This window comes from Pogonomyrmex barbatus, unplaced genomic scaffold (assembly GCF_055798465.1).
Source record: "Pogonomyrmex barbatus isolate J1 unplaced genomic scaffold, ASM5579846v1 scaffold15, whole genome shotgun sequence".
In the NCBI taxonomy this organism is placed as follows: domain Eukaryota; kingdom Metazoa; phylum Arthropoda; class Insecta; order Hymenoptera; family Formicidae; genus Pogonomyrmex; species Pogonomyrmex barbatus.
Genome location: NW_028297111.1, coordinates 7,607,515 through 7,620,272, shown reverse-complemented (window position 1 = coordinate 7,620,272; position 12,758 = coordinate 7,607,515). Strand labels below are relative to the sequence as shown.

The window sequence follows — 12,758 nt, the reverse complement described above, 5'->3', positions numbered from 1 at the left end:
ATTTCTTGCTATTTAAGAGTCTTAATTTTTAATATCAATATTCCTTTATTTTTTTTTTTTTTTAATGTACTTATAGATATTCAAATTTGGAATTTTTTTACTTCAATTTTCTTTGACTCATTTGAATTGTTAAATAACATTGCGTTAACGTCCTCCATTTCAACTTTCTTCCAGCAAAGTAGACAGCGAGCCACCCCTCGAAAGCGCCCCTGGTAAAAAGCCCAAGGCCGAGTGGCCGCCGGAAGGCAGGATCGAGTTCAAGGGTGTGTATCTGCGCTATGCACCGCTAGAGCCGCCCGTACTCAAGAATCTCAACTTCGTTATTTATCCGCGCGAGAAGATCGGCATTGTTGGCAGAACCGGCGCCGGCAAGTCGTCCCTAATCCAGGCGCTTTTCCGTTTGGCCGATGTGGACGGCGTGATTGACATTGACGGCATTGATACGAGTCAGATCGGTCTGCATGATCTGCGCTCAAAAATCAGCATCATCCCGCAAGAACCGTTCCTATTCTCTGGCAGCCTAAGGCGGAATCTCGATCCATTCGATTCGTACACGGACGACCCACTATGGCGAGCTCTCGGTGAAGTCGAGCTGAAGGAAATGGGCTTACAGGCGCACATCCACGAAGGCGGTTCCAATCTCAGTGTCGGCCAGCGGCAACTAGTCTGCCTGGCGCGCGCTATCGTCAGGAACAACCCAATACTTGTGTTGGATGAAGCCACTGCGAATGTAGATCCACGAACAGACGAGCTGATCCAGACGACGATTAGAGAGAAATTTGAGCAATGTACAGTGTTAACGATTGCTCATCGACTCAACACTGTCATGGACAGCGATCGCATCCTGGTAATGGATGCTGGCAGCGCGGTGGTGAGTCAGATTTTTATGGTTTTATTTTTTATTTTTTTTTTTTTTTTTTGTGTATTTGTGGAATGATCTATCGAATGGTATATCTATGGATGGTAGATCGTGAAATCCTTCATTTTTTTTTTTTTTTTTTTTTACGATTGTAGAAAAACATGCAATTACATTAATGAATTTCTCGATCATTCTTATGACGCACTTTCATTTCCCATTTTCTAAGAATTAATTTACTTTTATGATCATGCAAAAGCGTTTGAATATATTTTATGATTTCCTACGAACTTATATTCTTCTCTGATTATTCTTATGGAATCTCGTTAAAGTAAAGAAGTTGCTTAGCTGCCACGAGACTGCAGAATACTATGATATTAGATAACGCTAATAATCTTCACAACACGAAAGTGGCTGGTACCTATCCTTTTCATGCCGTGTTATAAATCGTCAGCAAGAGTGATCATGTTTCCATCATTCAACGTATACGCTGCGTAAATATTTTATGCGTGACACATATCGAGCAGCAATTTCACTGTGAAGGATATGGTTTCTCGTAACGAGAGTGAATCGTAAATCGTGAACTCTCTCTCTCTCTCTCTCTCTCTCTCTTCAAAGATCGACTTTTATCGTTCGCAGGAATTCGATCATCCTCACTTGCTGCTAGAAAAGGAGACGGGCTACCTGAAGAGCATGGTACACGAGACTGGCAATGCAATGGCGGAAGCCCTGACCAATATCGCTCGCCAGAGCTACCAGAATCGCGCATTTTCAGCGCTCTGATGCACCCTCGATGTTAATTCTTTCCAATGGCGAATACCATGATAGGTTACCGTCGATTTTTTACGAGTGGATCCTTAGGTAAAATCCTAGGGAAGGAAACTCTGAAAAAAAAAAAAAAAAGAGAAAAAGTGCAAGTAAAGTCGATTTGGAATTTTTTTTTTTTGCGTCCCTGACGCTGATGCTAAGTCTTGAAAGTTGTGAATGAAATAGAATTTTCATTGTGTAAATAGAATGTAAACGAAAGTGATAAGAAATCACTCTTCGTAGAATCTGAAAATTTGGGGGATTGAATTAAAAAGTGAGTAGGGGAGAAATATGTATACGATTTGGATATAGAAAAACTTCAGGGTTTTAGGATGTCGTGCGAGTGCAGTCTAAAATTGTGATTAATTAAGATGAATTAAATACGTGGAAATTTAAAATGAATTTGAAGGGAAAGAGGGAAATAAGTAAATAAATAAAGAGTTTATTAATTCTCAGTTTTAGAGAATTGTTTTATGAACTCGAAGTTTCGGGAGGATAAATATGTAGAAGAATTTAGAGATTTAAAGGTTTCGAGGTCTCCTTGGAAACGCAGAATTGTAGGACCGAAGTGAAACTTTCGTCGGCGGGGTAATAAATTAATTGTTTTTATCGCGCGTTGCACGGTTTCGTCTAACTGGCCTCTCTTTTTTTTTTTTTTTTAATAATCGCGGGTTCTCTACTCCTTTGATATAACACGCGAGCTATGCCGATGCATGCCAGCGCAGCAAGCAATCGGAAAATCTAAAGCTTGCATGAATTGCAGCGCAACCGTAGTTACAGTATTATTACGTCATTTTTGTATCAGCTTGACCCAGATATTCCACCAGAAAGGATGAAACTCAACCCATTGGATCACCGATATATATCTCTTATTGATCGTCAACGACCTGCTATACAGGCGCTTTTAAGGATGAATTTTTAGTATATATATATATATATATATTTATAGTTTCATATTTATTTATAGCTAATATGAAATTTAATCAATTAGAAATGTACGAGAATATAGATATTAGACTCAGGAATGCGAGAGAAAATCTAAGAAGGATATGAAAAAAAAATTAAATTGTTGAATTCCTAGATTTTTCCTCCTTTCTGGAAATCAAGATTTAAAGAACTTAAATTTTAAGAAATCTTAAATCTTGACTATTTCTGTTTAATTAAAAAAGAGCTAGAAATTTTGATGCTGTTTAAAATCTTGAATCTTTAGGTTTGAATTGAAAAAGTTCGAAATGTAACTTGGTTGACATTAATCATGAAAAAGTCGTATTCTCGATCGATGAACCAACGGGTTGAGAAAGAAATCGTAGAATCGAAAAAAGAATCGTATTTAATGTAAGACAGTACTGAAGAGAGATTTTTATACTCACGTCACATACTTTAATAAATAGATATAAAAGGTGTCCAGAAAGAAACGAGCACAGCAAAAGTCCGTGATTCATCTTTATCGCCTCGATTTGTTCAGGTCGTCATGTATATCTGTGATTTTGCTAGGATTTTATCATGTTCCTCCAGTTTACTGGTGCTACAAATACAAGGGAGACCAAAAAGGAGAGGTGCCTCTATTCCAAGTTTAAATGCGAATTAATTTACTTAAATACGAATACTTAAATATAAAGCGCGCTGCGTCATATTTTTTATTATCATTAGTTTCTTATTATCATGTTATTATACTTAAAATAGCGAAACGTAATTGTATACTCAATCTGTAAATAATGCAAGATTACAGGAGAACGAAATCAAAGTACTTAACGCCTTTCTCGAAGATCACGTTTTTTTATATTTTCGAGAATTTTTCGCCGGGTCTAGAAAATAATAAAAATATAGCGAGTGTCTTTGACCGACTGCGTTGTAAAAATAATTTCGAAACAAATGAAGAACTATTGTTGAAATTTAAATTGAATAATGATATATTCATGATTATTTGGCTGAAAAGTAATCTTTATATTTTTATTTTTTTGTTTATTTTATTTTTCCTATTAATCCTTTGAATTATATTTTAAAATTATTAATACTGATAGTTAATATTAATAATTTTCAAATATAATTATTGCAATTTGTTTCTCTTTATATCTCTGTTTTTGCGGATCTTTAATGCTTATATCTGTGTCTTTTTAATGTATCGTTTCTTGATACGATGTCCTATAAATTTTTAATTTTTATTCTTCTTTATTTGCTCTTATACTTCTTGCTTTCCAAGTTTTAGTATCCTTGTTGCTTAAATATTTCAATCTCCATTTTTTTTATATTATTAATCTTTAGCATTCGTATTTGATTATCTTCAGTTCTTATATTTTTAAATATACACATTTATAAACCGACGAAGTGTTATAATACTAGAAATATACATATAAGAAAGACATTTACGATCATTATTGGATCTTGGTACGTAATAATTATTTTTTGAATTTGTACATAAATTTATTTACGTTACCGTCGTTAAATTTATTACGTCAACTACATGCCATAATTAATGGACATAGCTAGCTAAAGCTAAAGCTATATATCTCCTGTAATGTATTTCGATAATCAATTTGATGATATTGATTCAATAATAATATTAAATTGATAATGTTTAAGGTTCTCTCGCGGCGCGACATGGATTGTGTGACGTCAGAGGCAAGAAATGACATGCAAAAAGGTTCTTGCATCGTATAGCTTTATCTTGATCCTTAAAAACATGATATTTTTGTATTCTTAAAACTTGTAAAAAATATCAGAAAGTAAGATATCTGTCCAATAATTCACATAAAAGTGTAAAATAAATCTTGAAATAATAGTACACTGATATTGACTTTTGAGAAATTACCAGATCACTAGATCTAGTTGTATCTTACTTTCTGGTATTTTTTATAAGTTTTTTTAAGAATACGAAATATCATGTAAGGGAAAAGTACAAGACAAAGTTATACGACGCAAGAAACTTTTTACATGTTATTTCTCGCCTCTGATGTCATAATTCAATATGGCTGCAGAGAGATAACCGAGCCTTAATAATATTTAATTTCGACTAAAATAATATTTTTCGTAATAAGACATTTCTGTAATGGATTTTTAATCGATATTGTTAAATGATTATCGAGTTATGGAGAGGGATATATAGTAAGTTACGTTAAATCGATTAATAACGACATGTGGGTTGGTGACAGTAACAAAGCCTATTAGATTTATCATTTTTAAAGGGGCCATATGAGAGATTTAATTGTTGCCATTTTTCTATTTTGATTGGTTTTTTTTTTTTTCGTTTTGCTCCGTGTTGTTAGCACAAAAATCGTGTAGTTTGATAGCTTATATATCGTTCACATATACCTATGTATATACCTATCGGATAAAATTATAAATTGTATGGATATTTTATTTCGTATTTATTTTTTTTTTTGTTCAATATTTTGTGATCAATTAAATATTGTAGATATATGACAATGTAATTCTTTCTTTCGTGTCATAATTATTTATAATATGATGTAGACACATAGTTCCGACACGAATTAATAGAGTTTTATATTTAATTGAAAAATATATAATGCCAGAATATATATATATATATATATATATATATATATATATATATAGTATCTATAAAATATTAATATACATAAAAATTCAAAAAAATAATAACAATATATCAAGATCCCACCGTAATTGTAAATGCTTTTATATTTATAATGTATTTTTCGAAATCTTTCGAAATATAAGAATTGTCAACTCTTCAGAATTTCGAATACTGTAATTTTTATACGTTTCTTATACAAATGTTATCTTGATTATACATTTTCGTGCGCTACATCAAGAAAGTGAAAACAATCGTGGTCGATCCGAAACACCTTGTATTATTTTAATATCAACTCGCGCTCCATTTTTAATCCTTTTTCTGATCTTAATATTTGCAATTGTCAGTAACTTCAAAAAAAATCATTTCAACTGTGACATAAGTTTCAAAGTAGTTTATATCTTATTTCCGAATTTATTCGCTGAAATATTGATGTCGTAATATAATTATTATGTTATTTAAATGACTGTTAAAATGGCACAATTGAAATAATTATTTGAATTATTGACACACAAGATCGGATTAGGAAAGCGCATGGAGCTAATCGCAACTCGAGGATACGTTTTGTACACAAAAATACAATCGTAGTGTAATCATCATTATTAATATTTATTATGTATGTAGACAGGTGTATTGTACTTTTAGGTGAAAACGAATTACCTTACCTATACAAGTGCCTACATTACATGTAACGTAATCATTGTAAACGAAATATAGATACAAATGATTATTTATGTAATTATTTCACCATTATATATATATATATTTTTTTTTCTTCTACTTTCATCTTTCCTTTATTTTTAAATTACATTGTTTATTTATTTATCTTAAAGATAGCTTATAGTCAACACGTTACATCGTCGATCTAAACACGAGGATCCCACCAATTATATGTATACGTTATGCGGCGATGATAATCAAAGTCGATATATTCAGAGTCTCTGTCGTCGATATAAAACGCGCTGCCTTACAAAGTAACGTTTCTTTTTATTTTTCTTTACAAGGAGACGTGTACATTTACATCGCACATCGATCGTAGGTCTCTCAAATTCTTTATTTCTCTCATTATTCCCGGGGAAAAAGAGTACATGAGCTTATCAGAATACATGGAATAAATAATAAATTAAAGATACAAAAAAAAAAAAAAGAAAGAAAGGACAAATCGAAGAATCGATGAAATTTCAAAGAAAGTGATTACGATACGCCTAAGTGATTTGATACGTAAGTACACGCAACTTGACGCGGCTCCGATACCATTTATTTATTTACTACGAAACTACCGTAGAGCCGCTCGCTTTTAAAAAGCACTCGAAACTATATATATCAAACGGGGAAAACGAAAGTCGAGTGGCAGACAATAAATAGAGTTGCGCGATTAAATTGTCGAGTTAATTGATCTCGATGAAACAAGAGCCGATCCGAATCGCCGGTCGAAACTGGACGCAGGTCGACGCGGGAGGGTATCGCAAAGCGTTCGTTAAATCTAAAAGGAGAAAAAAAAAAAAAAAAAAAAACAAATATAATAAACTACCACTACAAACTACCACTTTATCCCTTTAAAAAATCGCTTACAATCTAGTACGGTCCGGCCCTGGACAGGACACCAACGCACAGCATATACAAGGAAATTATCCTCGACGCCGCGACACATGCCACGAACAGTCAGAATGTCTTGCAGAATGTGAACGTTAATAACGCGCAGTCGTCGACGCAATCAGTCAGACGCACAGTATGTAAACATTTATCTAGAATTATACGATCCCAACTTATCTGTCGTCCCGTTGAGTATAGCTATCTATATACCGAAAAGGAGAACTTGTACGAGTCTCACGCTACTTCTAGAAATCTAGAGAGAGAGAGAGAGAGAGAGAGAGAGAGAGAGAGAGAGAGAGAGAGAGACTTTATTGTCAAAATACAAAGATTAATTAAGTAAGTAAAACGTTCGCTAATTCGCCTTATCGATAGCGCAGAACAGCGATAAGATCGAAAAAAAAAGAAAAAAAAAAAAAAGAATGAACGGCTTGTTTGCGAAAAGAGGATTTGTTTCTTCAAGTTTTTTTTGATTTCTCAAATCTCGTTGCGCCCATTCAAATAACTAATAAGCACAAGTGGACAGTATTTGGTATAAAGTATATAAAAAAGAATTTAGGAAAGCCTCATCATTCTATCACGTGTAGAAAACTCTCTTGAAAAAAATTTCTTGGAAATCGGGACGGAAAATTTAATTAACTTTCCTAATCCCGGACATCCCGGATTTCTTTAGGATTCGGGAATAGGAATTTTAATTAAATTTGTCCCGTCCCGCCACGATTGATTTTCGCGACTCGATACGCAAATATATATTCTAATAAATAAAATCGATTCTTGATTCTTAGCTCTTTCATAGTTCCTTCCGTAAAGCTCCTTCCTTGGTTTACCCCTTCCCCCCCCCCCCCCCCCCGCCCCGAGAATATCCCGGGTATTCGCGAGAATGACGTCATGCCGTCATTCTCGCTGCACCTCCGGGAAATCAATTTGGGATTTCCTCCCCTCGCGAAAACAGGCCGTTCAAATAGAAGTTTCTACATCTACGTACTCTGCTTACTCGGCTCGCAGATTATCCGTCGCAAATGAATCCTTGCCGGCATCCCGGCGAGACGAGTACACTAGTGTGTCGTAATACTGACAGTAAAGAGAATAATCGCTAATCAAACGTTAAAAATTAAGCTCGCCCCCCTTATCCTCCTTGCATCTTCCTCCTCCTCCTCTCCTCCCCCTCCCCCCCGGGTCCCTCCCCCCTGCCGCGGCTCGATCGTCTAAGTTACACAATCACGAATAACACTACAGATAACACTTACTCCTTTATCTTTATTGTTGGTTGTCGCTCCCGTGGGTATCCACCTACGCGAAAGTTCCCCCTCCCCCTCCCCCCCCCCCCAGATTTCGTACGGGCTCCCATGGGATACCCCCGATTCGGATTCCTGAGGTATAAACTAAATTGACCCAGATTGACCGAGGATAAATAAGTTTCATGGTAATACTACAATACGTCGTCCCACGGAAGGCAGAAATCTCCGTATAATAACGGAGATAACGAGCTTGTGAGTCTTCCCGTGAGAGGAAGGGAACGTTGCGGATAAACAAACAATTAACTCGTTCGGAAAAGGGTGAGTTAGATCGTCGGTCGAATTCACGGGAGGGCCCGCGTTCGTAAATAAATTCTCTGGTGATCGGACAATCTCGACACTCTCAAAATTTCATGTCCAATAATTTGAATCTTTCTGAAGTGAAGGTATATATATATATATATATTCGAATAGCTTGAAACTGTTTTGTATTCGAATTGAAAGTTGAGAAAAAATTGAGTGAAGAAGTGTTCTTTTATTACTTCTGCATATATATTGTATTTTCGATTTTTTTTTTTATTGTTCCTAACTTTAAATCACGAATTGATATTGCAAATCGATTGTTATTTAAAAATTTAAATTGTCCGAAATATTCGAATATTGCAATTCTCTTTTTTAAATTATTCATACATTTAACATATAATTTCCCTTGAATCTTTCATCCGATAAATTCAGCGACGAGCTTTAATAATAAAATAGCAATCTCGGTTCACAAGTTTAAATCTAAATCTAATATCTGTTTTATCAAGAAGCCTTCGACTCTCGCAAAGGTTTTTATTTTATGAACTGAATACTCAGAAAAGATTCAAAAAAATTCAAAAAAATAAGGATACAATATAAATATCGCTTCGAACATCCGGATGTACGAGGATCCGGGAAATTCGGATTTCGAGAATTCAGGAAATCAATCGAGTTATCCCCGTCTCACTCCCGGGAGATGAATTGCGACAAGCAAAGATTACTGACACCGATTGTGCGCTCGAGGAGCTCCAGGACAGCCTCCAGGAGCATTCCTCTATACACTCGCTTATATATAAAACAGTATAAAACACTTATTTATAATCGAGGCAGTTAATTATATCCGACTTATATCGAATGCTAACGGAGAATTTCCGCCGTTATCGCTCGGGACAAGTCAGATTTTTACAAAACAAACGGCGACGCATCGCAGCGCAATTCTGCGATTGTGTAACCCTTTAACCAAGTATTCATGTGCAATTCGATATAAATTATATCATTATATGTGTTATAAAATATATAAGTAAATGCAACAAGGTACGCTCTGTACATCTCAACGATTAGACATTTTTACACCAGACACTGAACACTCAAACACCTAAACACGGCGTGTGCGCTTTTAATTTTCTTTTTTTTTTTTTAGATCCTCGAATATTTTCGAATTGGATTCTTCAATCACATCGAAACGGAACTTTAGAAATTATTTTACCGGTTAAAGGGTTGGTTTACTAAAGCGAAGATATATGTATAAATAACGTAACTAACTAAATAAATATAAATTCCCAATATATATGTACAAAGAACAGTGATAAGACACATTAAAAAGAAAAAAATGGAACGCCGATAATAAAGTTTTCATCACATTCACAAGAAGGAAGACTGCACGATTTCATCTCTTCGCTCTTTTTTCTACTCTTCGGAATGCTAAGCTAACGAATTCGGTCGTCGATTGTGAAAAGTAGATAGGAATTCTTTTCGGAAATATTTAAATCATTTATACACCGAGAAACTTGCATGACATCGTGTACACAACGATGCTGCATTTTCAATTTTACCTTCTGATTTCCTATTAATTAAATGCCGCGAGAAACTTAATTAAATTTGTTCGATATTTGGCAATATCGCACTCTTGCGTGAAAAATTCATGAAAATTTTACAGAAAAAAATCCCGATTAATTCTTAGACTCTGTTGGACATTTCAAAATTTTTAATTTTCACACAGTATAGATTTTTCATCTGAATTTTTTGTATTAATTTCACGAATCTTTTCCTGAAATAATCTATATAACGAAAACGTTTTTATGATTTTACGAAGGATTTTACAAAGATTTAAAACAAAAAAACGAATCCGAAAAAAGAATCTCTTGTTTTAATTCGTAGAAATAAAAATAAAAATGTAGAAATAAAAGGAAACATTAGTAGCAAGAACTACCTACTAAATAAGAAATCATTATTTAGAAAAAAACCAGATAAAATTTTACACGAAGAAACTTCAAAATGCTTGTTACAAAGTGAATGTGAGAATATAAATACAGGAATTTTTTAAATTTATCGAAATTTAATTTGTATAAAATTTTTGCGAGACAATATTGATTTAGAATTTTGTAAAACTTAATTGTTCGAAAGTTCGAATGAAATTCATTTTTTAGTCTGTTTTATCCCATAAACTGTTCCATTTTTACCTTCTCCCCCCCTCCTCTGTAGAATCTAGAATTTGAGAAACTCAAGGATTCAAAAATCTAGACTTCTCTCTCTCTCTCTCTCGTAAAGAAATAAGATTCAAAATTCCACGGAATTAAAAATTAAGAAATTAAAATTAAAAAATTTAAGAATATAAAATACAAGGAATTTGCAAAAATAAACATTAAAAAAGTCTTCGGCTACACACATATATATCCTTTTGGCGTTTTTAAAATCATTTCACACAACGCGTTGATCAATGATAGAAAAAATTCGCAGTTTCTTCACTTGAAAAAATACATGTAAAATATAAAATTTCGATCACTTCATAATTTCGATTAGAAATCACATTAGAAATTACATTAAAAAGAAAAAAAAAAAAATACATTCACAAAAAATTAAGCTCACTTTCACATGATCAGCACACTCGCTAAGGAATCCTTCATCTCTTCCACACTTCCTCTGTACCAACATACTTCTCAACTCTTTACGTCTTATAAAAAAATTCATCGCTCGTCCGACGGTAAAAAAAAGTTGTACCAAGTTCCCTACATCTTTAAGGTCGAACTTATCACGAACCGCGAACTTATCACGAGTAGCAAATTCACGCTTTGCGCCGCCGATTTCGCACTGCCACGTCGATGCATTCGCAGTTGAAAGCATTTGCACCTCCATAGATCCCCCGTTCCCTCTTACTATACTAACTGCATTCTACGTAATCTGCTAGCTACGAGATTTTCTAGAGGCAGTCGAACGTATCTGCCACGTGGATCACGCGAAAAACCGCGTATTTTCTGAACGTTAGATTTGCGATTTTAACGAAATTCTTTTTTCCCTATAATTCAAGATCGAGCTTCTTCTCACGACCGAAGATTGAGAAATTTTTCAAGTTGAAGACGTTCATAATTTCGAGCTGAAAGCACGGAAGGAATCAAACTTTCTGAGGATCGAAGAGAAAGATTTCGGAACTGTTTGACTTCATTTTGCAAGTTGCGTGACGTGCACACAGCTTCCTTTTTTTTTCTGCGTCGCGACATTAAATCGAATATGCTTTTCAATCTCGACGCGATTCACGAGAAAGTCGATTGCAACATGATGACGTCACAAAATCGCGACGTGCCTCTTCTTCCTATTTTTTTATACGTTATAAATTTGAGTCTTTTAGATCGAACAAGATCGTGCCTTCCAATCTCGAACTTCGCTTCGAATCGCGATCGAAATGGAAAAAAAGAGTCTCTTGATCTGTTTTTTTTTTTCTTTTTTATCAACGATATCCGTATCTTCCTCGGGAGTTTCGAATCGGAATGAAAGTCCTAAATAAGAGGCCTCTTGGATCGTCTCGCGATCGTCTAACTCTCCTTTGAAGATATCGGTATCGGCGAACGAAAGAGTCTCGATCCGAGTCGGAGATCCTATACTTCCGATACTACTGTCGCGAAAAATTCCAATCGTCGAGAAGCCCTGGTTGCCCTTCCTCACACAATTCCACCGATTGTGATCGATATCGAAAAGCCTTCTCTCGCGGGATCCTCGGATCAGGAGCAGCAAGGATACGGAATTCGGGAATCTCGCCGCGAGATTCGAAGATTGGCAATTGGTATAGGATCAGGGTGGAGATCGGGGGACGGGGGACGTTTCTCCCGCGGGGAACCCCCCCCCTTCCCCCTCCCCCCTCCATCCCCCTCTTCCCCAGGAGCCGGGACAATCTCCGTGACGCGGGGGGTGCTCTAGACGAGGACCTCCAGGCTCTCGCGCGAGCGCGCCTTTTGCTGTCCGCACTTGCCGTTGGCCTGCACTATCATCGCGACCGACTGGCAGCCGGTCTCCGACGCCATTGGCCGCATCGCCGGCATCGCCAGTCTGAGTTTGTACCAGAATTTGCGACCGCCGCTTCCGGTGGCGGTGCCGTTGCCGCCACCGCCGCCGCCGCCACCATTGCTGCCGCCGTTGCCGCCGCCGCCGCCGCCGCCGCCGCCGCCATCTTGCCAGAACAGGATCGTCAGCCGGTCGAAGGAGATGTTGTCGGCGTCGCGGCGATCCCGCCGCGATCGCTTCGCGATCGTCGCCGTCGTGCTGGGCAGTCTCTTCAGCGTGACGACGATCGTCCGTATCGGCAACGACGACAGCTGCTTCAGCACCGCGCCGACGCTCGCGTCCGTCCAGATGTTCTCCAGGGAGGCGGGGCTGAGGACGACGATGATGCGCCGAGCCGTGCTGGCGTGTGGACCGATTTCCAGGCTCC

General features: G+C 36.5%; 2 protein-coding genes across 4 annotated transcripts in view; one reads left to right on the top strand and one right to left on the bottom strand.

Moving 5' to 3' along the window:
* The window catches only part of LOC105426418 (putative multidrug resistance-associated protein lethal(2)03659), a 26,127-nt gene extending 19,758 nt beyond the window's left edge, over nucleotides 1-6,369 (top strand). For all 3 annotated transcript variants that reach the window (XM_089073601.1, XM_089073600.1, XM_089073599.1), the window contains 2 exons: nucleotides 175-871; nucleotides 1,496-6,369. In XM_089073601.1, the coding sequence (XP_088929727.1) occupies nucleotides 175-871; nucleotides 1,496-1,639 (841 nt within the window). In that variant the 3' untranslated portion in view covers nucleotides 1,640-6,369. The remainder of the gene's footprint in view (nucleotides 1-174; nucleotides 872-1,495) is intronic.
* LOC105426417 (interleukin-1 receptor accessory protein-like 1) overlaps nucleotides 5,804-12,758 on the bottom strand; it is a 187,284-nt gene continuing 180,329 nt past the window's right edge. The window contains exon 7 of the mRNA XM_089073602.1: nucleotides 5,804-12,758. Coding sequence (XP_088929728.1) covers nucleotides 12,244-12,758 — 515 coding nt within the window. The 3' untranslated portion in view covers nucleotides 5,804-12,243.